The 27,154-nt window shown below is 41.5% G+C and overlaps 1 protein-coding gene across 1 annotated transcript; it reads right to left on the bottom strand.

Annotated features, from left to right (window-relative positions):
- Positions 1–547: 547 nt before the first annotated feature.
- On the bottom strand, positions 548–23,824 carry MLANA (melan-A). The gene is made up of 4 exons (XM_045881942.1): positions 23,748–23,824; positions 19,540–19,636; positions 2,098–2,211; positions 548–616 (listed from the first exon to the last, which is right to left on the bottom strand). The coding sequence occupies exons 1-4, from the start codon at positions 23,822–23,824 to the stop codon at positions 548–550; spliced, it is 357 nt and encodes a 118-aa protein (XP_045737898.1).
- Positions 23,825–27,154: the final 3,330 nt, after the last annotated feature.

Below are 27,154 nucleotides of genomic sequence, written 5' to 3'. Positions count from 1 at the left end.
CTCAAGATATAGGATCTCTGCAATGTGTTATTTTAGCATCATGAAATTTTAGAACACGGACATTACTGACACTTTCCTAATCAAGATGAATCTGACTATAATTTGGTAAGTCAATCAGCTCTTCGTCTTAAACCTATAAAGGTATCCTTTGTGAGCACTTCATGGCACAGACTCATCTGCAACAATTCTGTTAAGAGTTCATGTTGGTCAAAAGGTTGCTTCTTCAAAAATCAGAATGGTAGTTTGTTAGGTATTAGCCAAATTTCAACTAAAAAGAAATTGAATGGTCCCAGAACACACACTTGAACTCTGTCTCAGAAAATAACACCATAAATTTATTAGAATTACTACTAGCACAAATAGTATCAGGCATTACAATGTTTATTGACTAAAGTTTTTTCCATTTTAAGATTTCTCATCATTCCCTCAATTAGTATTGCCAGGTGATGTACACTGTTTCTACAGTATTCTGAAGTAGAACATTAGATGTCCATATTAAATTCCAGCAAAAGTGTAAAGGAAATCATTTCATCATCTCTCAGCATTCTCACGGTGAATAAGGTGGTGGTGACTGTTCTACAGAGAGTTTCTCATAGGCAGGTGGAGCACTGGGAACCTGTGAGAATGAGAAAGGGAGAGTATGGGCTTGGCAACAATGCATAGGTTTCTGGGAGAGGGGTAAAGTTAGTGGTCAGCATCATATTTATACTACTTCTCTGGACTGAAACTTGTAAGTGCCCACATTTAATTCCCACCCAACAAGATAATCATTGTTAAATTTCACAAGTGTGTATGTTGAAACATTGGGGGGAGGGGAGGAGTAGAGAAAAATAGAGCTAACAGCCTTCCCCAAATCTCAAAAACTTATTTATACCTTCATTATCCTTATCGGTAGAAGTCCCAAGCCCTAACTGGTGAATTCTTGAACGCTGTTTAAAGTCACTAATATACATTACATTGATACCACATAAATAGATCCTTGTAGTTGTGTCTAAAGACCAGTGCTATTGTCAATACAGCACAACATTTAATGCTCACAACAATTCTAGGAGTATTTTCATTGTTTTCATGTTATATGTTGGAAAACTGAGTTACAGGGAAGTCAAGTTACTTGTCCAAGGTCATAAACTTCTCAGTAATTTGGCTCCAGAGTCTGTTCTTTAAACCATTATGATATACTGCATCTGTACCAATGCTGGCCAGTAGAAATAGAGTATAACACATACGTGGTTTTAAAGTTTCTAGTAGGTGCATTACAAAAATAAAAAGAAACGGGTAAAATTAATCTTCATAATATAGTTTATTTAATCCCACATATCAAAATATTATCATTTCAACATGTAATTGATATAAAAATCATTAATGAATTATTTATATTCTTTTCCTCATACCAAATCTGAAATCTGGTATGTATTAGAACATTTTAATTCAAATTACTCAATAGCCACATGTGGCCAGCAGCTACCCTGTTGGACTGAACAGCTTATACAATTAATCACAGATGCTTTTTTCCCCTCCCTTATATATATCTACATTCAGAAAAAGGCAAATATACTAAAGACATAAGACAAAAAGTATTGTATCCAGAATCAAGTTCTTCCTTTGGATCTTACATGTAGGGATTTCATCATTGATCCTGGAAAATCTGGGTATGAGAGGACACAATTTAAGAAAATCTCTGTGTGGGGGCGCCTGGGTGGGCTCAGTCGGTTAAGCGGCTGCCTTTGGCTCAGGTCATGATCCCAGGGTACTGGGATCGAGCCCCGCATCGGACTCCCTGCTTGGCGGAGAGCCTGCTTCTCCCTCTCCCTCTGTCTGCCGCTCTGCCTACTTGTGCTCTCTCTCTCTCTCTCTGTTAAATAAATAAAGAAAAAAAAAATCTCTGTGCGTCCCTGTTTTTTAATCTTTGTTATTGTTTATTTTTTATTATGATAAAATATACATAACAAAATTTACCATTTTAACCATTTTTAAATGTACAGTTTAGTAGCATCAAGTATTTTCACATTGCTCTTGCTCTTTAAATTGGAATAATTTTATTCCTTTGAGTTAAAAGCAGCCGTATAATAAACACTGAAATGCAGGATCTCAACCTACCACAGGTTCACAGTTATTCTCTTGAAACGGGAATTTGCTGTCCTGGTGACCAAACCTCTCAAATGGACATCTTCCTGTTAAGGTACTTTGAGTGCCAGCATGAATATTTTTGTCCTGAAATGTGAATGCATGAAGGTCAGTGGGTGAGAAAAAAAGAATTCAGTTCAGTAAGAAAAGAGAAGAAAGCTGAAGTTATTTTTAAGAATAGGTTTTAATCTTGGTTCTGCCATTTACCTGCAATGTGTCCTCAGGCTAGTCACTTTACCTCTCTGAATCCTATCTGTAATAATGAAGATAATACCACCTACCTTTCAAGAGTTGTAGGAATTAAAACTAAAGATAAAGCACTTAGTACAGTGCCTGACACCCATTAGTTAGTCATTGAATATTTCTGAAGGGAAGGAGAAAAAGAATTAATCTGAACAATGAACCTCAGAGAATGATCTTTTTAAAAGATTTTATCTCTTTGAGAGAGAGTGCATGAAGGGGGTTACGGGCAGAGGGAGAGGGAGAAGCAGACTCCTTGCTGAGCAGGGAGCCTGATGCAGGGCCTGACCCCAGAACCCTGAGATCATGACCTGAGCCAAAGGCAGACGCATAACTGACTGAGCTACAAAGGTGCCCCAGAACCTCAGAGAATGATTGCAAGTGGAGGTGATCAAATTAGTGAGGTATCTTAGGGCAAGCATAGGAGAAACTTGGCAGCAGGGACACACTGCCTATTTCTGCCTTTTCCATAATGACAGCAAAATATTTAAACACTACGAATGCATATGTTGTGGTAGAAATGTTGTGGTTGTAGCCTGAGCTTCCAAGTCAAGTTGCAACATGATAAGTCAATCCAAGGCTAAGTTATGCACCCTGAGTTATTGTGGGGAGGGGTGGGTGAAAGCTTAGTTTGGTGCTTTGCATAGGTTTAGGGGTGATATTCTCCATCCCTAGAACAGAATAACAACAGATTGTACAGGACAGAGACACATACCCTAGTGGGGACTTCAGGAGTTGTCCACCATGGTGAGGTGGAGTATTTCATCACTGACATAGTTTAAAATTGCTGGCACGTTGTGATAATAAAAAGACTAACTTTTAGTTTCTTTTATTATTATTGTTAAATTCTCCACAGTGGTGGTTCTCAAACTTTAGCATGCATCAGTATCACCTGAGGGCTTGTTAAACACAGATTGCTGGACCCACATCCAGAATTTCTGACACAATAGAGCTAGGGTGAGGCCCCTAATTTACATTTCTAACAAGTTCCCAGGTGATACTGTCAAAACTGCTGATCCAGGGCCACATGGAGAACCACTGCTCTGCACACAAAGCACCGCCTGCACCGGGGTGACCCAGCTATACTCGGATCCTTAGAAGGACTGGGCAGATAATGCATAGGGGTCAGAGGGGCCAAGTAGGGGCCATAGAAAAGGAGGCTGTGCAGATGCTGAGCAGCTCTTCAGCCTTTTCTGCAGATTGTGACTGATCATTGGGGTCTACTAGGTTGGAAGAGGGCATCAAGGTAGGTTTCTCAAGGAGAAGTGTTTGGAACATCAATGAGGTGAAGCCAGACATGGATTGGGCCTGATAACCACACAGTCTGCAGACTGTAAAGAAGTGGTTTTCCTTAACTCTAGTCTGAAATTATTATTGATGCTACCCCCCTGGAAGAATATATGCACAAGGGCCCTAATCTTGATGTAAGGATGCAGGAAGTTTCTGCATCTCTCCTCAACTCCCAGCAATATGCTGCAGGTAAGGTATTTAATGCATTTTCTCCCTTTACCTCAATTATCACTTCTACTCGTTTTCTTTTTTTTTTTTTTAAGATTTTATTTATATATTTGAGAGAGAGAGAGAGAGAAACAGCATGAGAGGGGAGAGGGTCAGAGGGAGAAGCAGGCTCCCCGCTGAGCCGGGAGCCCGATGTGGGACTCGATCCCAGGACTCCAGGACCATGACCTGAGCCGAAGGCAGTCGCTTAACCAACTGAGCCACCCAGGCGCCCCTCGTTTTCTTATTTATAAATTTCTCACCTGCCATAGGATAGGAGCATGATCTACTCCCCCAGCTCACTGCCAGTTCTCTGCATTTGCATTCAAACTTCAGCATGCATTTTAAAAGGCAGCCTCCTGGGTCTCACCTTGAGAGAGGGTCCCAGAATCTGCATTTTAGCAAGAGCTCCAGGAGATTTGAGTACAGGGGCTCCCGACCATGCATTGAGAAACACAACATATGAGAAATGAGTATAAACTGAGCTGTCAGCAGGGAATTCAAAATTCTTCTCCAAGAATCAAAAAGCATTATGTCCTAAACTTCTAAGTGAAAGGATAAAGTTGGTAAACACAAAAACAACTTTAATCCCCTTACAAATCATTTCCTGCTGAAACAAATTGCCTCAAAAAGCAGTCTTTCCGTTCAAAAGATGTTTTTCAGGGCTAAAGAGAATTGTGTCAGTGGAAACATTTTAAGAAATCTTAATTCCAACCAACTTTGCTACCGTTCAATGGCCAATTAAAGTGGGTGAGTAAATTTTTCAAAGCTTAAAACAGGTTGCTAAAGGTGGACTAACTCAGGTATCTGAAGCTTGCATTTATTGTCACATATCCTTTGGCTTACAAGTATTTTTTTAAGTAGGCTCCATACCCAGTGTAGAGCCCAATGTAGGGCTTGAACTCCTGACCCTGAGATCAAGAACTGAGCTGAGGTCAAAAGTCAGACACTGAACCAGCTGAGCCACCCAGGCACCCCTATGTGCTTCGGTTTTGAAATCAAAAGAATCCTCCTCATTGGGTGTGGAGCTAAACAAAATGAAAAAAAAAAATCTCCAAAGAGAGGCAGGGAGGTAATTAAGCAATTAAATGCAGTACTTAGTGTGCTATTGTACATAATTTTGCATAAATTTCTTAGACTACTGATTCTCAACCCAGCTTTTCAGGACATGTGAAAGTCTCAAAACAAAATTTTAATATTAATTTAAAAATAAATGACAGCATTTTTAGACGCTATGGGAACCAGAGAATTTAAACACAGCTCCATCTCGAGGGGGTGGAGCAAAATGGCAGAGGAGTAGGAGACTTGGATTTTGTCTGGTCCCAGGAATTCAGCTGGATAGGAATCAAACCATTCTGAACATCTACGAACTCAACAGGAGATCAAAGAAAAGAATAGCAGCAACTCTGAACAGAAAAGCGACCACTTTCTGGAAGGTAGGACGTGTGGAGAAGTGAATCCAAGGTGATATTCGGGAGGATAGATGGCAGGGGAGGGGCCTCTGTCGGCCACTTCTGGCAAGTGATAGAGCCACGGAGCACAAAATTGGAACTTTTAGAAGTCGGCACCGCTGAGGGATGACGCTCCAGGGGCTAAGCGGGGGGGGGGGGGGTGGGGACCCTCACGGGACAGTGTGGTCTCGGGGCCCTCAGGGTCACAGAAAGACCGGGGGGTGCCTGAGTGTGGCAGAGGTCCCAGGTATCGAAGCGGGGAAGCCAGCTGCAGAGAGGGAGCAGAGGAGCAGGCTCTCAGCTCCGGGTTGCCATAAACTGTGATCTGCGGTACAGTCGGGCCACTGCTCCTCCAGCAGGGACCCAACAAGCAGCAAATACGGAAAGACTCCCCTTCCTCCTCCGGGAGGAGCACGTGGGAGTGCACCGCAGGGATCTGCTGGGTTTGGAGACTCTGCACGGGGTCGTGTGCCAGAGATAGAAACGCTCAGCCACAGGCCGGGAGAGCACGGAATGCGGCGGAGAGCAGGGAGACGGGAGTGACTGCTTTTCTCTGGGGGCTCACTGAGGAGCGGGGCCCTGAGTTCTCCACTCCTCCAGGGCAGAGATTGGGAGGCCGCCATTTTCACTCTAGTCCGCCAAAACTGGACGGAAAGCTTGCAGGGAACAAAAGCTCCCAAGAGCAAACCCAAACAGATTACTTAGTCCGGACTGGCAAGGGCAGGGCAATTCCACCTCCGGCAAAGACATTTGGGAACCACAGCAACAGGCCCCTCCCCAGAAGATCAGCAAGAACAGCCAGCCAAGACCAAGTTTATGGATCAATGAGAACTGCAGAACTCCAGTGCTAGGGGAATAATGCAAATGGAATCCATGGCTTTTTTTACCATGAATTCTTTAGTCTTTCAAAGGGAATTTTTTTTCTTTAACTTTTTTTTTTAATTTTTCTTTTTCCCTTTTTCAACCAGCATTTTAACAATCCCTTTTAAAAACATTTTTATTTTTCGTTTCTAGAGTCATATTCTATCCCTTCATAGTAGTTACCCTTACTTTTGGCATATATATATATAAGTAGTTCTCTCTTTAAAATTTTGAGATACTTTCTTCTAACAGATCAAAATATACCCTAAATCTCTAGTGTGTGTCTTTGTTCTAGTCTCCTGTCTGATCACATTCTCTCCCTTTTTTTTCTTTTTTCTTTTTTTTTAAATCCTCTTCTTTCTTTTTTCAAACAACTTTTTATCTTGTCAATTCCTTTTATAAAATTTTTTATAATTTTCATCTTTAGAGTCATATTCCATCCCATCATTGAATCAACACATTTTTGTACATATATTTTTCTTTCTTTAAAATTTTGGAGGGCACATTCTTCTAACAGACCAAAATACACCCCAAATCTAGTGTGTGGTACTGATCTATGCACCAGCCTGATCATATTTGATTGTATTCTGTTTTTTTTTTGGTTTTGTTCTGTTTTTGTTTGTTTTTATCTTTTTCTTTTTCTTTTTCTTTCTTCTTCCTTTCCCTTTCTTTTACCCTGGCTTCAGGTCTTTTCTGATTTGTTTAGAGTATATTTTCTGGGGACGTTGTGACCCTGTTAGCATTTTGTTCTCTCATTCATCTATTCTCCTCTGGACAAAATGACAAGACGAAAAATTTACCTCAACAAAAAGAACAAGAGGTAGTACCGACTGCCAGGGACCTATTCAATATGGACATTAGTACAATGTCGGATCTAGAGTTCAGAATCATGATTTTAAAGATACTAGCTGGACTTGATAAAAGCATGGAAGTTATCAGAGAAACCCTTTCTGGAGAAATAAAAGAACTAAAATCTAACCAAGTCAAAATCAAAAAGGCTATTAATGAAGTACAATAAAAAATGGGGGCACTAACTGCTAGGATAAATGAGGCAGAAGAGAGAATCAGTGATATAGAAAACCAAATGATGGAAAATAAAGAAGCTGAGAAAAAGAGAGATAAACAACTACTGGATCATGAGGGCAGAATGCGAGAGATAAGCGATACCATAAGACGAAACAACATTAGAATAATTGGGATCCCAGAAGAAGAAGAAGGAGAGAGAGGGGCAGAAGGTATAATGGAGCAAATTATAGCAGAGAACTTCCCTAATTTGGGGAAGGAAACAGGCATCAAAATCCAGGAAGCACAGAGAACCCCTCTCAAAATCAATAAAAATAAGTCAACACCCCAACATCTAATAGTAAAACGTAGGAGTCTCATAGACAAAGAGAAAACCTGAAAGCAGCTCAGGACAAGAGATCTGTAACCTACAAGGGTAGAAACATTAGCTTGGCAAAGACCTATCCACAGAGACCTGGCAGGCCAGAAAGGACTGGCAGGATATATTCAGAGCACTAAACGAGAAAAATATGCAGCAAAGAATACTTTATCCAGCTAGGCTGTCATTGAAAATAGGAGAGATAAAAAGCTTCCAGGACAAACAAAAACTAAAGGAATTTGCAAACACAAAACCAGCCCTACAAGAAATATTGAAAGGGGTCCCCTAAACAAAGAGAGAGTCTAAAAGCAACATAGACCAGAAAGGAAGACAGACAATATACAGTAACAGTCACCTTAAAGGCAATACAATGGCACTAAATTCCTATCTTTCAGTAGTTACCCTGAATATAAATGGGCTAAATGCCCCAATCAAAAGACACAGGCTATCAGATTGGATAAAAAAAACAAGACCCATAGATATGCTGTCTGCAAGAGACTCATTTTAGACCCAAAGACACCCCCAGATTGAAAGTGAGGGGGTGGAAAACTATTTACCATGCTAATAGACACCAAAAGAAAGCTGGGGTGGCAATCCTTATATCAGACAAATTAGATTTTAAAACAAAGACTGTAATAGGAGATGACGAAGGACATTATATCCTACTTAAAGGGTCTATCCAACAAGAAGATCTAACAATTGTAGATATCTATGCCCCTAACATGGGAGCAGCCAATTATTTAAGACAATTAATAACAAAGGCAAAGAAACACATTGACAACAATACAATAATAATGGGGGACTTTAACACCCCCCTCACTGAAATGGACAGATCATCTAAGCAAAAGATCAACAAGGAAATAAAGACTTTAAATGACACACTGGACCAAATGGACTTCACAGACATATTCAGAACATTCCATCCCAAAGCAATGGAATACACATTCTTCTCTAGTGCCCATGGAACATTCTCTTTTTTTTTTTTTTAAGATTTTATTTATTTATTTGAGAGAGAGAGAATGAGAGACAGAGAGCATGAGAGGGAGGAGGGTCAGAGGGAGAAGCAGACTCCCCGCCGAGCAGGGAGCCCAATGCGGGACTCGATCCCGGGACTCCAGGATCATGACCCGAGCCGAAGGCAGTCGCTCAACCAACTGAGCCACCCAGGCGCCCCCCCATGGAACATTCTCCAGAATCGATCACATCCTAGATCACAAATCAGGTCTCAACTGGTACCAAATGATTGGGATCTTTCTCTGCACATTTTCAGAACACAGTGCTTTGAAACTAGAACTCAATCACAAGAGGGAAGTCGGAAAGAACTCAAATACATGGAGACTACAGAGCATCCTACTAAAGAGGGGCGCCTGGGTGGCTCAGTCGTTAAGCGTCTGCCTTCGGCTCAGGTCATGATCCCAGGGTCCTTGGATTGAGCCCTGCATCGGGCTCCCTGCTCTGTGGGAAGCCTGCTTCTCCCTCTCTCTCCACCCCTGCTTGTGTTCTCTCTCTCGCTGTGTCTCTCTGTCAAATAAATAAATAAAATCTTTAAAAAAAAAAAAGAGTATCCTAGCATCCTACTAAAGAATGAATGGGTCAACCAGGAAAATAAAGATTAATTTAAAAATTCATGGAAACCAATGAAAATGAAAACACAACTGTTCAAAATCTTGGGATACAGCAAAGGCAGTCCTAACAGGAAAGTATATAGCAATACAAGCCTTTCTCAAGAAACAAGAAAGGTCTCAGATACACAACCTAACCCTACACCTAAAGGAGCTAGAGAAACAACAGCAAATAAAGCCTAAACCCAGCAGGAGAAGAGAAATAATAAAGATCAGAGCAGAAATCAATGAAATAGAAACCAAAAGAACAGTAGAACAGATCAACAAAACTAGGAGCTGGTACTTTGAAAGAATTAACAAGATTGATAAACCCCTGGCCAGACTTCTCAAAAAGAAAAGAGAAAGGACCCAAATCAACGAAATCATGAATGAAAGAGGAGAGATCACAACCAACACCAAAGAAATACAAACAATTATAAGAACATATTATGAGCAACTCTATGCCAGCAAATTAGATAACCTGGAAGAAATGGATGCATTCCTAGAGATGTATCAACTACCAACCTGAACCAGGAAGAAATAGAAAATCTGAAAAGACCTATAACCACTAGGGAAATTGAAGCAGTCATCAAAAATCTCCCAACAAACAAAAGCCCAGGGCCAGATGGCTTCCCAGGGGAATTCTACCAAACATTTCAAGAAGAATGAATACATACTCCTCTGAAACTGTTCCAAAAAATAGAAATGGAAGGAAAACTTCCAAGCTCGTTTTACAAGGCCACCATTACCTTGAACCCAAAACCAGACAAAGACCGCATCAAAAAGGAGAATTACAGACCAATATCCTTGATGAACATGGATGCAAAAATTCTCACCAAAATACTAGCCAATAGGATCCAACAGTACATTAAAAGGATTATTCACCACGACCAAGTGGGATTTAGCCCTGGACTGCAAGTTGGTTCAACATCCCCAAATCAATCAAGGTGATACAATACATTAACAAAAGAAAGAACAAGAACCATATGATCCTCTCAATAGATGCAGAAAAATCATTTGACAAAGTACCACATCCTTTCTTGATCAAAACTCTTCAGAGTATAGGGATAGAGGGTACCTACCTCAATATCCTAAAAGCCATCTATGAAAACCCACAGCAAATATCATTCTCAATGGGGAAAAACTGAGAGCTTTCCCCCTAAGGTCAGGAATGTGGGAGGGATGTCCACTCTCACCACTGCTATTCAACATAATATTAGACGTCCTAACCACAGCAATCAGACAACAAAAAGAAATAAAAGGCTTCTGAATCAGCAAAGAAGAAGTCAAACTCTCACTCTTTGCAGATGATATGATACTTTATGTGGAAAACCCAAACGACTCCACCCCAAAACTGCTAGAACTCATACAGGAATTCAGTAAAGTGGCAGGATATAAAATCAACACACAGAAGTCAGTGGCATTCCTATTACACCAACAACAAGACAGAAGAAAGAGAAATTAAGGAGACGGTCCCATTTACAATTGCACTCAAAACCATAAGATACCTAGGAATAAATCTAACCAAAGAGGCAAAGGATCTGTACTCAGAAAACTATAAAATACTCATGAAAGAAATAGAGGAGGACACAAAGATGGAAAAACATTCCATGCTCATGGATTGGAAGAACAAATATTGTGAAGATGTCAATGCTACCTAGTGCCACCTACACATTCAATGCAATCCCCATCAAAATACCATCCACTATTTTCAAAGAAATGGAACAAATAATCCTAAAATTTGTATGGAACCAGAAAAGACCCCAAAGTGCCAGAGGAATGTTGAAAAAGAAAAGCAAAGCTGGTGGCATCACAATTCCGGACTTCCAGCTCTATGACAAAGCTGTCAGCATCAAGACAGTATGGTACTGGCACAAAAACAGAGACAGTGTTCAATGGAACAGAAGAGAGAACCCAGAAATGGACCCTCAACTCTATGGTCAACTAATCTTTGACAAAGCAGGAAAGAATGTCCAATGGAAAAAAGACAGTCTCTTCAACAAATGGTGTTGGGAAAATTGGACAGCCACATGCACAAGAATGAAACTGGACCATTTCCTTACACCACACACAAAAATAGACTCCAAATGGTTGAAAGACCTCAATGTGAGACAGGAGTCCATCAAAATCCTTAAGGAGAACACAGGCAGCTACCTCTTTGACCTCAGTCACAGCAACTTCTTCCTAGAAACATTGCCAAAGGCAAGGGAAGCACGGGCAAAAATGAACTATTGGGACTTCATCAAGATAAAAAGCTTTTGCAGAGCAAAAGAAACAGTCAACAAAACCAAAAGACAACCGACAGAATGGGAGAAGATATTTGCAAATGACATATCAGATAAAGGGCTAGTATCCAAAATCTATAAAGAACTTCTTAAACTCAACACCCAAAGAACGAATGATCCAATCAAGAAATGGGCAGAAGACATGTACAGACACTTTTCCAAAGAAGACATCCAAATGGCCAACAGACACATGAAAAAGTGCTCAACATCACTCGGCATCAGGGAAATCCGAATCAAAACTTCAATGAGATACCACCTCACACCAGTCAGAATGGCTAAAATTAACAAGTCAGGAAATGAGAGATGTTGGCGGGGATGTGGAGAAAGGGGAACCCTCCTACACTGTTGGTGGGCATGCAAGTTGGTGCAGCCACTCTGGAAAACAGTGTGGAAGTTCCTCAAAAAGTTGAAAATAGAGCTACCATATGATCCAGCAATTGCACTACTGGGTCTTTACCCCAAAGATACAAATGTAGGGATCTGAAGGTGTACGTGCATCCCAATGTTTATAGCAGCAATGTCCACAATAGCGAAACTGTGGAAAGAGCCAAGATGTCCATCAAAAGATGAATGGATAAAGAAATATATATATATATATATATATATATATATATATATATATATATATATATATATATATATATATATAGTGGAATATTATGCAGCCATCAAAAGGAATGAAATCTTGCCATTTGCAATGACGTGGATGGAACTGGAGGATGTTATGCTGAGTGAAATAAGTCAATCAGAGAAAGACATGTATCATATGACCTCACTGATATGAGGAATTCTTAATCTCAGGAAACAAACTGAGAGTTGCTGGAGTGGGGGTGGTGGGAGGCATGGGGTGGCTGGGTGATAGACATTGGGGACGGTATGTGCTATGGTGAGTGCTGTGAATTGTGCAAGACTGTTGAATCACAGATCTGCACCTCTGAAACAAATAATGCAATACTTGTTAAGGAAAAAAACAAAAGAAGAAGATAGCAGGAGGGGAAGAATGAAGTGGGGGAAATCGGAGGGGGAGACGAATGATGAGAGACCATGGACTCTGAAAAACAAACTGAGGGTCTAGAGGGGAGGGGCGTGGGAGGATGGGTTAGCCTGGTGATGGGTATTAAAGATGGCATGTTCTGCATGGATCACTGGGTGTTATGCACAAGCAATCAGTCATGGAACACTGCATCAAAGACTAATGATGTAATGTTTGGTGATTAACATAACAATAAAAAATTTAAAAATTAAACATAGCTCCATTTCATAATAATTCCCAAAACTCTGCAAAGCACCGATGTAGACCTAGAGGAATGGAGACGTGGTAGGTTGAACTTGAACCTTAGCAAAATGTTCACAGTGTCTGAGCTTATGACATTAAAGACTCTCTGTTATGGTTTAATTAAATTTAAGATGAGAGTATTGAAGCAGAAAGGAAAAAAAATCATTATATTTTAGTCTAGTACCATCAAGCTAGTAGTTGTGGACAGTTAGGAAATGGGTCCAACATACTGAGTTTGTAGAGCTTTTACTCCTTAAAAGACTAAATCATTGTTTTTGTATACAAACAGAATTAAAAATACAGAAGAAAATATATATTAAATAAAGACTGATACACATCATATTACATCACATGTGCCTAGGTGTAGAATAGAGCAAATGAGGCTCAGAGAAGTTAAAATCTAAGGTCACCAAGTAAGTCAATGACAGACAATGAAACCAAATCCTGATGCCAGGATTTGGGTGGCTGCTATGTGCCAGGCACTGGAGGTACAAAGATGAGTAAAAAATACTCTGTCCCAGTTCATAAATGGGGGAAAGAAAAAGGGTGGAAGAGGCAAAAAGTAAATAACCAATTACAAGACAATGTTAAATCCATGCTAGAGGTACAAATGGAATTCTGTGGCAGAGAGCAAAGTCCCTCCCTATCTGTGGGACAGCCACAGTGAAGTATCATATGAGCACAAGGTCCATCACTAAACTCCTAGCCCAAGGCCTTCCTATGGTACCTGACTTGGAATCTTACTCAGACTCAGCAACTTCTCCTTTCCACTAAATGTCAACATATTGGAGGGCTGCTGCTCAGTGGCTGTGTCAGCCCCCAAACTTGCTTTGTCTGTCATGATTTGTATTTGGGACATTGGCAAAATGGGTATTAGGAAAGGGACACACGGGACTGTCCAAGCTTCCTGGCAAGGAGAAGAAGTCAAAGCTATAGCTGTCACCTTCTTCTTCCTGTCTTCAGACTGCCAAGCTCCAAATCCCCACCCACACCAACCCTCCCCTCCATCACAGAAACTTTTGTCTAAATTGTTTGCTGAGTGAGGAAGGGGACTTTCCAACATCTTTTGCTAAGATAACTTTTTCCATTATGTATAAACTCAGAAGTTTCAGATGTGTCATAAAAAAAAGGAGAGAGGGAGGGGTGGAGGGAGAGAGAGAGGGAAAGAAAGAGGGAGGGAAAAAGAAAAAGGAGGGGAAAAGGCAGAGAGAAAAATTGCAACTCTTCTTTCATTCCATGCTCACTATAGAGAATACTTTTGGATGCTTAAGAGCTAAAGTCCTACCTGGCTTTGAAGTGAAACCTGTAGTTCTTATGGTTTAGAGACTCAATTGATGTTTCCCATTTGTGGAAGACCCTATGCCCTAAGACTGGACTGTGTAATTTGTTAGCTTCCTGCTCATTTGGGTAAAGAAGAAAAAATTGGGGAGAGGAAGAAAAGATGGCAGAGGAGTAGGGGGCCCTATTTCAATTGGTCCCTGGAATTGAGCTGGATATCTACCAGGCCACTCTGAGCACCTACAAAATCAGCCTGAGATGTAAAAAGATCTGGATCTCTACAAACAGAACATCGTAGGTGGTTAGTTTTGAGGTATGAAGCGGGGAGCCATGATTCTGCGGACAGATATGGGAGGATAAATGGCAGCAGGAGGGTGCCTGGCCGTGGGGATCCTACACCACCAGTGAGTGACAGCCTCGTTCACTGGGGACGGGGCACAGACTTGCAGACTGGTAGTGGTGGGGAAAGGACTTTAGGGCAGCCCCTGGGCGGAAAGCCAGAGCAGCGGGGTCACGCATGCGAACTGGGAGCAGCTGGCGGTTTTAGAATCACAAAGGGCAGAGACATGCTTTGACCTGGAGGCAGGACTGGGAGCACTGCGGAGGGGCGCACAACCCAGGATGCTGCAGTTTATAGCAGCACAGACAGAAATGGAGACAGTGTGGCCTGGAAGCTCACTGAAGAACAGACTGCAATCTCCCTGCTCTGAGGCAGAGGGTTGGAAACAGTCTCTTCTGCTCTGACTCTCGAAAGAGACACAGAAAGCCACCAGGGAAAGCCACCAGAGAACAAAAGCCCCCAAAAACTTATTCCCACTGAGCCCATCCCCCACCATGGGGGGGCAGGGCAACTCTGCCCAAACAGGGTTGCCTGAGTAACAGTAGGGCAGGCCTCTCCCCCAGAAGACAGGCTGGGAAAACAAGAGGCCAGCAAACCTAAGGTCCCAAGAAAACAGGAGCATCTTGCTTGGGTTCTGATCAATAATTTGGACTATGTACATTCCCTCAAACACCCATCAACAGAAGGACTAGGAGGAGGAACCCCCAAAATAGAAAAGACTCAGAGATTATGGCTTATGCTGCAGATTTACAAATGGATGCAGATATAACCAAGATGTCGGAGATGGAATTCAGGCCAGCAAATGTGAAGACAATAGCTAGAATGGAGAAATCAATTAATGGCAACATAGAGTCTCTAAGGGCAGAAATGAAAGGTGAATTGGCAGAACTTAAAAATGCTATCAATGAGATCCAATCCAATCTAGATAATCTAACAGCTGGGGTAAGGGAGGCAGAAGAAGGAATAAGCGACCTGGAAGACAATATAATAGATAAAAAGGGAAAAGAGGAGGCCAGGGAAAAACAACTCAGGGTCCATGAAAATAGAATCAGAGAAATAAGTGACACCATGAAGCATTCCAATGTCAGAATAATTGGAATCCCAGAGGGAGTGGAGAGAGACAACTAGAAGATGTATTTGAGCAAATTGTAACTGAGAAATTCCCAAATCTGGGGAATTAAACAAACATTCGCATCCTAGAGGCAGAGAGAACCCTTCCCAAGATCAAGGAAAACAGCCAACCCGCTGGAATGTAATAGTAAAACTCACAAATCTTAGAACCAAGGAAACCATCTTAAGGGCAGTTAGGGGGAAGAAATTCCTTATGTACAGAGGGAGGAACATCAGAATAACGTCAGACCTATCCACAGAGACCTAGAAAGCCAGAAAGGGCTGGCAAGACATATTCAGGGTACTAAATGAGAAGAACGTGTAGCCAAGAATACTTTATCCGGCAAGGCTTTCATTTAGAATGAATGGAGAGATGCAGAGCTCCCACGACTGGCAGAAACTGAAAGAATATGTGACCATTAAGCCGGCCCTGCAAGAAATATTAAGGGGGGTTCTAAAAAAGGATAAAGGCCCCAAGAGTGATATACAACAGAAATTTACAGGGACAATCTATAAAAACAACGTCTTCACAGGCAACATGATGACAATTAATTCATATCTTTCAATAATCACTCTCAACGTCAATGGCCTAAATGCTCCCATAAAATGGCACAGGATTGCAGATTGGATAAAAAGGACCCATCCATATGCTGCCTACAGGAGACTCATTTTGAACCTAAAGATACATCCAGACTGAAAGTGAAGGGATGGAGATCCATCTTCCATGCCAGTGGACCTCAAAAGAAAGCTGAGGTAGCAATTCTTATATCAGACAAATTAGATTCTAACTAAAGTCTGTAGTTAGAGACACAGAAGGACACTATATCTATCACTCTTCATTCAATCAATGTGATAGAACATATTTATAAGAGGAGGGAGAAGAATCATATGGTCTTCTCAATTGATGCAGAAAAAGCATTTGACAAAATGCAACATCCTTTCCTGATTAAAACTCTTCAGAGTATAGGGATAGAGGGAACATTCCTCAAGTTCATAAAAACCATCTATGAGAAACCCACAGCGAATATCATCCTCAATGGAGAAAAGCTGAGAGCCTTTCCCTTAAGATCAGGAACACGTCAAGGATGCCCACTCTCACCACTTTTGTTCAACATAGTACTAGAAGTCCTAGCAACAGCAATCAGACAACAAAAAGAAATAAATGGTATTCAAATTGGCAAAGAAGAAGTCAAACTCTCTCTTTTTGCAGATGACATGATACTTTATGCGGAAAACCAAAAGACTCCACCCCCAAATTACTAGAACTCATACAGCAATTCAGTAATGTGGCAGGATACAAAATCAATGCACAGAAATCAGTTCCTTTCTTATACACTAACAACGCAACTGTAGAAAGAGAAATCAGAGAAATGATTACATTTACAATAGCCCAAAAACCATAAGATATCTCAGAATAAACCTAACCAAAGAGGTAAAGCATCTATACTCTAGGAACTACAGAACACTCATGAAAGAAATTGAAGAAGACACAAAAAGATGGAAAAATATTCCATGCTCATGGATCAGAAGAATAAACATTGTTAAAATGTCTATGCTACCCAGAGCAATCTATACCTTCAGTGCTATCCCAATCCAAATTCCAATGACATTTTTCAAAATGCTGAAACAAACAATCCTAAAATTTGTATGGAATCAGAAAAGACCCCAAATCGCCAAGCAAATGTTGAAAAAGAAAAACAAAGCTGGGGGCATCACATTGCCCGATTTCAAGCTATATTCCAAAGCTGTGATCACCAAGACAGCATGGTACTGGCACAAAAACAGACACATAGATCAATGGAACAGAATAGAGAACCCAGATATGGACCCTCAGCTCTATGGTCAAATAATCTTTGACAAAGCAGGAAAAAAGATGCAATGGAAAAAAGACAGTCTTTTCAATAAATAGTGCTGGGAAAATTGGACAGCCACATGCAGAAGAATGAAACTCGACCACTCTCTAACACCATTCACAAAGATAAACTCAACGTGGATGAAAGACCTCAATGTGAGACAGGAATCCCTCAAAATCCTAGAGGAGAACATAGGCAGTAACCTCTTTGACATCGCCCACAGCAACTTCTTTCAAGATACATCTCCAAAAGCTAGTGAAACAAAAGCAAAAATGAACTTTTGGGACTTCATCAAGATAAAAAGCTTCTGCACAGCAAAGGAAACAGTCAACAAAACAAAGAGGCAACCCACAGAATGGGAGAAGATATTTGTAAATGACACTACAGATAAAGGGCTGGTATCCAAGATCTATACAGAACTTCTCAAACTCAACACCCGAAAAACAAATAAATAATCAAGTCAAAAAAAATGGGCAGAAGATATGAAAAGACCCTTCTGAAGAAGAAATACAAATGGCTAACAGACACATGAAAAAATATTCATCATCATTAGCCCTCAGGGAAATTCAAATCAAAACCACATTGAGATACCACCTTACACCAGTTAGAATGGCAAAAATGGGCAGGGAAAGAAACAACAAATGTTGGACAGGTTGTGGAGCAAGGGGAACCCTCTTACACTGTTGGTGGGAATGCAAGTTGGTACAGCCACTTTGGAAACAGTGTGGAGGTTCCTCAAATTTTAAAAATAGAGCTACCCTATGACCCAGCAATTGCACTCCTGGGTATTTACCCCAAAGACACAGATGTAGTGAATAGAAGGGCCATATGCACCCCAATGTTCATAGCAGCAATGTCTGCAATAGCCAAACTGTGGAAAGAGCTGAGATGCCCTTCAACAGATGAATGGATAAAGTAGTTGTGGTCCGTATATACAATGGAATATTACTCAGCCATCAGAAAGGATGAATTCCCAACTTTTACATCACAATGGATGGGACTGGAGGAGATTATGCTAAGTGAAATAAGTCAAGTAGAGAAAATCAATTATCATATGGTTTCACTTATTTGTGGAACATAAGGAATAGCATGAAGGACATTAGGAGAAGGAAGGGGAAAATGAAGGGGGGCAGAATCGGAGGGAGAGATGAACCATGAAAGACTATGGACTCTGAGAAACAAACAGGGTTTTGAGGGGGGGGATTGGTTAGCTCGTGATGGGTATTAAGGAGGGCACATACTGCATGGAGCACTGGGTGTTATACGAAAACAATGGATTGTGGATCACTACATCAAAACCTAATGATGTATTGTGTGGTGACTAACATAATATAATTAAAAAAAAAAAAGGAGAGAGGGAAACATACCATAAGAGACTCTTAATGACAGAGAACAAACTGAGGGTTGATGGAGAAAGGCGTGTGGGGACTGGGCTAGATGGGTAATGGGCATTAAGGAGGGCACTTTTTATGAGCACTGGATGTTGTATGTAATGATGAATCACTGAATTCTACTCCTAAAGCCAATATTGCATTGTATGTCAACTAACTAGAATATAAATAAAAATAAATAAATAAATAAATAAATAAATACATAAATAAATAATAAGTAAGTATAAAAAAGAAGAAGAAAAAATTCCATCAATACCATATTGGCCATCAAAAGAGAATGGACCCTCTTAAAAACCCAGTGGTCCTTTGTGCTGCTGAGGGGTGGACGGTTTCCTCATTGTAGTGATGGCTGGGTGGGCCCTAGGTATGCTAAGTTGCTTGGTATAACAGAGTTAGAACTTGGAACTCCCAGGGAACCTGGGAGGAAAGCGGTAAGGCAGAAAGGTGAGATAAGCAGGCCACTAAATGGAGGAACAGAACCATTGGGAATTCCCAGGAGGATTGGTAAGACCTGGAGCATCTCACATGCTGCTGTTTGCTGTGCAAAGAGGATCAGGACCCCTGCCCCTGTACCCCACAATTATCAGAGCTCAGCTACACACATAGTGAAGCACTCAAGTTTGCTGTGAGTGGAACCAAAGAGACAGGCCAAGTTTCTGGTTGAGGTTCATGCCAAGGCAGAAGTAAAGGAAGAACTGCAAGAAGTATGAAGTACAGAAAGACTCATCGGAACCAGAAATGAGAGCTAAAGGTGATCATGAGAATGTTATCCCACTCCCTAGAAATTCATAGGAAGAAGGGCAAGGGGGTCCTGGATCTGGAGGGATCCCAACAGTGGAAATTTTACTGACCCTCAAGCTTCTGTATCCACTTCGTCTTCTACAATACCAACAGCCAATGAGCAGCAAAATTCCCAGGATCACCATCAGGATGCCAATCCCTGCAGCCCTGGCCCAAGAAATAGACAAATCCATCTGGGTACAGAAACCTTGTTCTAGATTGTGAAGAAACATGCATCAATCTTCAATCTTCACAGGGACTTTGCCAGCCCAAAGCCACACATCCCATTCCCCAAGTAGTTTCCCACCCCACCCTGCACCACACTGACCACACACCAGGCCTCCAGCACCTATATCCAGGGACAGGAGCTTCTTTAGGAGCCTCACAGGTGTGTGCCCACACAAGTAGTGCTAACTGGCATGGCCTAAGCACCCAAGTTCCAGGCACAAGAGGTGCAGTAGCAACTGACCCGTATGTGAACAATGTATTTACAGAGACTGAATTATCTTTTCTTTTCATCAGGGCTAGTTTAAAATATTTTCTCCAACTATCATTTCACAAAAAGGATTAATAATTAACTTTGACTTAAGATCTACTGTAAGCTGGGTGCCATGATGAATATTCCACATGTATTAGATTATTTAATTCTCACAACAACCCTGTAAAGTAGGCACCACTTATCATCCCCATTTCCCAGATGAGGAAATAGATTCAGATGTTAAGTGTCTTCCTGATGGGCATACAGAGGTAGCACAAGATGGAGCCAGGACTTGAACTTGAGTTAGTCTCATTTGTGTTTGTGTCCTCTTTGTCTGAAACTCACCCCCTCACTCCTTGCCCATGACTAATATATCATGTTCAAAGACTCAGCATAACCCCTCCCAGGATGATGGCAACCCATTCTGGCTTCTCTCTGTGGTAATCGGCAGTGTGCTTACCTGTCTCTTTTAGGAAAGGAGCTCCCAAATGAGATTTTTGGTTCTGGGTTTGGTTTTTAATTTGTGTCCTTAATGCCTAGAAAAGGTCAGGTACACTGGGTGTTTCAAAAAATATTTCTTGAAGATGGATGGCTGGATGGATGGATGGACAGTTGGATGGGTGGCCAAACATATTAATAAAAAATGAACAAACTGCAAAATGAATGAGCCATTTAATGTCTTCTTTAAAATAACTATTTATAAATGTGTGGATTGGGGGCATGATGCTAGCCCCGACATCATTATTTTTTTCCATTTGCAGTTGGAACTGAAGATCTGAAATACCATCTTTAAAGATGCATCCTACTTTGTCCTAACAGCTTAATTCTCTGTTACTTTCACCTCTTGTGGGTCATTGACATTCTGGTGAAAATGAGGGGATCCACAACTTTCCACAGAGCAGGTTTTTTGGGGGGATGGAGAAAAGGTAATGAAGAGAAGGAGAGAGCATGTAAAGCAGCCACTGAGGGCTTAGAGCTGGCACATTCCAACTGAAGGGGTGGAAATAGGGCTTGTGGGATTTAGAGGTCTCCAAGACTATAACTATTGCATGGGGATTCCAGAGCCCAGCCTAGCTTTTGGGACATGTGTCTCATATTTACATTCAACTAGGCAAGCTTCTCTCCTCTCAGGCCTCTGCTTGCTCCAGGAATCCAGTTCAGGATCATTAAGGACCAAACCAGATGGGTCAGTCCTTTCTGCTTACTCTGTTATCACCTGACTGATCTGGAAAAGATATTTCAGAATGGAGCTGGGGATAGAGCCCTGAGGATGCTGAGATAAGAGGCCTGATCTCTCCAGCCTGCTTGGCTGCCAAGTCAGAGACGCCACCTGACATTTGGAGTCAGAGACTGCAGATATTCAGTAAGCACCTCCCAATTGGCCAGGCATGAATTATTAAAAGATATAGCACTAGGGCTCAGCCTTGGGGAGAACTGTCTGAGCTGAACCTAGAGCAAAGCTGTAGTGTCACTGAGACTGCTCTGCTCCTCAGCAGCAGGATGCAATCTGGACATCTAAGCCAGCCTTTTGAGCCATGTGTCCAGTGGCCCATGGGAATGATTAGTTACCACAAGGCCCTGGAAATAGGGCCTGAAGCTATGCTTTCCCTGTATAACACTATAAATTAGCTAACATCTGCCTGATTTTCCACATCACAGCTTGATCAAAGTGGAGAGTGCTGTGACTTGCTAAAGAAGGGCTCTGCAGAGCTGGGTGATTTATAGGAGATTGAGCAGCTGAAGGTGAATCAAGATATAGCTGAGGTTTCTCCTGGAGAGATCTTTGCCTTATACCACCTACCTGACCACCTCCTTCTCAAGGCAGCTCAGGCATCAAGTCTATCCTGTCCATCTCTAAACAGGATGGAAGACAGTGCTGGATAAAAACTCTGACCTAATTATGCTGCTCAGTCCATCCACTTTGTGGATCATGAAGCTGAGACCTACCAAGACTCATCATCATCACCACCACCTTAGCAGCTACTCTGTAATTCACTGAGCACTGATTTGTGCCAAGCATTGTGCCAAGCACCCCACATATAGGCTTTTATTTCATCCTCACAATAATCCTCTGAGGTTGATATGATGTTCATGTCACAGCTGGTATCCCCATGATTTTAAGCTGGTAAAATGCCCAAGGCTGTACAACTGGTAAGTGGCAGAACCAGCATTCACGGTGACTAGCCTAAGATACTCAACTGGTGCCTTTCCTGCTATATCATCCTTTCCTGAAATGAAGCTGTCACAAGGAGCATTCAGTGGGCTCTTGTGACTGAGGGCAGCTGATTCAATTCCTAGAATGCTTGTGCTTCAATTCCACCCACCAATTCTGTTCATCCCCTTAGACATCCTGACACAGACAGAGCTCTGTTCCAGTTTTTTATGCACAGTCACATTGCATTCACACACATACCCAATGACTGACAGAGTGGAAAATATCAGGATATAGCCAGACACACCAAAAGAACTCACTACCCAGCTGGGCAGGACTCTCCAGAGTGTCACCAAATGCCTCCTGCAGTAGAGTCACCTGAGATGCATGTTAAAGTGCAGACTCTGAGCCCTACCCCCAGACCTACCAAATCAGCCTCTCTGGAAGCAAGGCCTGGGAAACTGCATTTTACAAGCTCCATGAGTGACTTATGCCCTCTTGACTGAGAGAACTTCTCAACCTCTTTTTACTGAGGTTTCACAGAGATACAGTTTGTTGAATCATCATAAAGGAGCTGAAACAACATCCTACCTAACATCATGTGTACCCTAAACATACCCCAAAGAGTATATTTTTGCTCCTGGGACATTTTTTCAGAAGATCTCCCAATCCCCGTTCCCAGCTGACCATGCAGAGATGTTAGAAAATCCCAGTAGGGTCTTCTGAGGAAATGCTCCCCGCCTAAATTCTTCCTCAGTGCCTTTAATGGGTTCTACATCTTGCTTGCCCCTGCTAGTTCACTCTAGTAAAGATTTTTCAATAGTTCCTTCCCAAGGGAGAGCAAGTTTGCAGGAAGTTCTGACCAGACCACTTAAGACATGGTCCAATAAAAACCTGGTACCTCGTTTGTTCCATTGGAGTCTCCACTCAGAGGGTGGAACCAGATTTAGAGCACCACACTCTTGGGTACTCTAGTACATGCAGATGTACTACAGCACTTACATTTGCTAAAATTATTCTTGAGCCTAATTCTGCACTATACTGTAAGATTTTTTCAAAGGTAAGGATGGCATCTCAGACTGACTATACATTGCTTAGCACTTAAAAATGCTGACTCATATAACTACTTATTTAAAATTAATTCATACTATTAAACACCTTTCCTTAGGATAAAATTATGATGCAGAAGTTATGACCAACATCTTCACCCTAGGGTCAGTCTGCAGGTGGAGTTGCACATACCTGCCCTACATTCTCACTAGCTCTTTGGCAACTCACCTTTGTTCTGTCTGCAAACCATCTCCAGGAGCCTGAGTGGAGTAGACAGAACAAGGCTTGAGTAAAGAGTCACTTTGCTCCAGACAGATGTTTTCTAGCTGGGGAACCTACAGCAAATGCCTAATAACTGAGAATACAGACACACACACAAAAAAGCCAAGATCCAACTTGTTATCATTCCTATCTCCTTGCCTGTATGGCTTCAGAAGCCTGAGCCCCTTATAGGACCATGGGGTCCCCTCACCACATTACCAGGGATTTTACTCTCTGGAGAAATGAACACTAGGCACAAACATGTGCCTGTGGAAATCATCAGGATGTGTCATCAAACGGTGAACTGAAAACCCCACTGGGTTCAGTTTTGAACTTACTCTTCAGCTGTGATGTAGGAGTGGTTGTGCCCCTTCTTGGGGTAACCAAGGATGAAGTGAGCCTCTTCTCTTGGCATCTTGTGGGGACAGGCCACAGGACACCTAATAGCAGGGGCACACAGGCATCATTTAACACATTCAGAACATCCTCACTCAGCATTTCATAAATAGCCGCAAAGACATTCTCTCCAGGTGAACATTAATGATAGCTGGGACCCTCTGGCTTCTCTCTGTGAAAGGATTTGTACTTGCTTTTTTCATTGATATCAAGTGGAAATTGCTCAGGTTTCTAACTGCTTCCACCAACTGAAAATTAATTTCAAAGAAGAAACTACAAACAAAAGCAAAAAACTGAAATTGAGTTATTATTGGGGTGGGGTGCTCTTCATTTGCTTTCAATTTGACTCTATACCACAAACGTAGAGAAACAAAATACATTTTTTAAATATGACATTTTATTATTACTATTATTATTATTATTTTTAGAGAGGTGGGGGAGAGGAGCAGAGAGAGAGGGAGAGCGAGAATTTTAAGCAGGCTCCATGCCCAGCATGGAGCCTAATGTGGGGTTTGATCTCACCACCCTGAGATCATGACCTGAGCTGAAATCAAGAATCAGATGCTTAACAAACTGAGCCACCCAGGTACCCCCATAAAATGCATTTTTATTCATTCCTTACTTTCCCTGGCACAAGACTGGTTAATAAAAGGAGTTATTTCTCACCAAAGATATTAATTTGATATCAATCTTTGGCCATATAGACAGTTAGATAACATATGAGTATGTGGCTGAGCACAGCATCCTCCAAGTCTACCTTCCAACAAAGGAAATGCCTGGGCTTCTCCATGTTCATTCACCCTACTCAAAACAAGATGAGGACTCCCATAACCTGACTTTGTCTAATGATTTGTTTTCCCTCCCACTGAAATGAATTTTTGTTTCTCCCTCATTCAAGTCTCATGACTAGGGCTTAAATATGTATGTATGTATGTATATATATACATACACACATATGCACAGAACATATATATTATAATACAAAATTTTAAACCATAATACAAACAAATAGACAAAAAGTTCATGAACTGCAGAGGTCATGATTAAAGTGTGCTGGTTGGAAACCAACAATGATTTGTTTCTCTTCTCTCCTTGCCATTGTGTATTTTTCTTCCCTCTGGTTCTCATGAATTTCAAAGGTCTGATAATAGAGTTATATTAATGAGCCTGTTTAAAATAGTAGGAGAGAAGTGGGAGAACAGAGTGGGGAATTTGCCACATGAACCCTTTCCATTGGGGCATTTTGTGTGTAACTTTTCCTTCCCAGTTGTAAAAAAGAAATTATAGTTGAACTCACTGATCATCTCAGGTGAATAATGTAGGGGTGAGCCCTGTGTTCAAAATTACAGATACAAAACTCAATTCTGTGTTAAATTGTTTTTGTAAATCTATGTAAACCTGGCAAACAGTGTAGGGACAACAAATGTACCTCATCCCAAACCAAGAGAGGCAGTCTTTCAAGTGACAGGAGAATACACAAGCAGAATCACAAGCAGGATGCAGCCTGAATAACTGCTTTTCCTTGTTCTCTGCTTTTCTTCTTGGCAGTCTAGGAACAGGATTTAGGAGGAGACTTCATGAGCCCTCAGAAGCTGGAGACTTACATTGAGGAGAAATTTTGCTGACAGCCAAGCGTCAGGGAAGCAATGAGGGAGGGCAGAGGAGCCCACCAGAATCCCCCAAACCCTGTTTTCTTGGACAACAACAATGGGCAAGAAGGCCATGCTCTTACCTTTCTGGATGGGACTGTTCTGTCTGCTGGCTGGCCCTGTGTGTGAAGATTGCTTCTCTGGCTCTTAATCTTTTAAATTGCTTTTCCTTGTCTCCAGTCCCATGTTAGTCATGAGTCTGGACTTCTGACAGGGTCATCTGTGATTACTTAATGGGCATGAAAGAAACCACCTTCATTCCTCTCCTCAAAAAGTCGTTGTTTATTGTGGCCTCTATTTTCCCCAATCTCAGAATTTCCTCCCTGGGAAGGCATTTATTTTAAGTATTGGTCCCTCCTCCATAGGGTAGCCAGATAAAATATAGCAAGCCCAGTTATTTTTTATTTCAGATAAACAATGAATACTTTTTTAGTATAACTACATCCCCTGCAATACTTTTTAGTATAATTATGTCCCACTTACTAGATGGGACATATTTTTATTTAAAAAAATATTCGTGAGATGGCTGGGTGGTTCAGTCAGTTAAGCATCTGCCTTCAGCTTAAGTCATGATCTCAGGGTTCTGAGATCAAGCCCTGTGTTGGGCTTCCTGCTCAGCAGGAAGTCTGCTTCTCCCTCTTCCTATGCCCCTCCCCACCCCCTGCTCATGCTCTCTCTTGCTCTCAAATAAATAAAATTCTTTTTTAAAAAAGTATTTGTATTTTATCTGAAATTCAAATGTAACCTAGCACCCTATATATACCCTCCCTCATGTTAAAGAGCCTTTAGTCTCAGACCTGGAGACCATCTAGTCCCACCCTCTCCTGATCAAGAAGAGGAAATAGAAGATCCCTAAAGCCTCCTAAAAACTTCCTAATGTTAGGAGTGATTTGAACAGTTAGGTAAGGCCAGGGTCCCCAACAAGAAAATATGGAGTCAGGACAGCTAAAATAAAATAGCGCTGACATCCTGTTTTGCAGCTTACCACCACACTGACATTTTGCTTTGCAACCTTCGCAGAAATGACTTCTGCAAAACATCCTAAAATAAGACAACCACAAAAACATTTGTCAATATCACGGGCAAGTCTGGTCTACCAGACTTCGAAGCAGCGTGACCAAGAACCACAGGCGCTAAGGGGACACAAAATCCTGTAACACTAAGCTCCCTGATTTCTCTGTGACATTATTCAGAAATAACTGTCCCCTGGGGAGAGTGGGTTTTGTGCATTTGCAAGAGGCAGACAAAATCTTCTCTTTGACGGTAGATATGACCTACCTAAAGTCTAACTGAAACCAGGGCTGATTTGACCTGACAAAATAATCTACCCTGAGAGTCAACTGTGTATATAGCCCAGAAGCATTTCAGTGGGCCAGAACAGTGCTCACCAGCTCTCTGTAACTGTTATGGACAAACAAACAAAACAAAACATGACCAGAATAAAGGAATGTGACAGTTCTCATCAGCTGAGGACTTAGATTAAATAACTACTCATAGTTTTTGGTACGATTGTAAATGGGATTGATTCCTTAATTTCTCTTTCTTCTGTCTTATTGTTAGTGTATAGAAATGCAACTGATTTCTGTGCATTGACTTTATATCCAGCCGCGTTGCTGAATTCCTGTATGAATTCTAGCAATTCTGGGGTGGAGTCTTTGGGTTTTCCACATAAAGTATCATGTCATCTGAGAAGAGTGAGA

Source organism: Mirounga angustirostris, unplaced genomic scaffold (assembly GCF_029215605.1).
Source record: "Mirounga angustirostris isolate CCGP_5_RB_7025 unplaced genomic scaffold, mMirAng1.0.hap1 SCAF_15, whole genome shotgun sequence".
In the NCBI taxonomy this organism is placed as follows: domain Eukaryota; kingdom Metazoa; phylum Chordata; class Mammalia; order Carnivora; family Phocidae; genus Mirounga; species Mirounga angustirostris.
The sequence above is the reverse complement of the archived record's forward strand: the minus strand, read 5'-3'. Positions and strand labels throughout refer to the sequence as shown.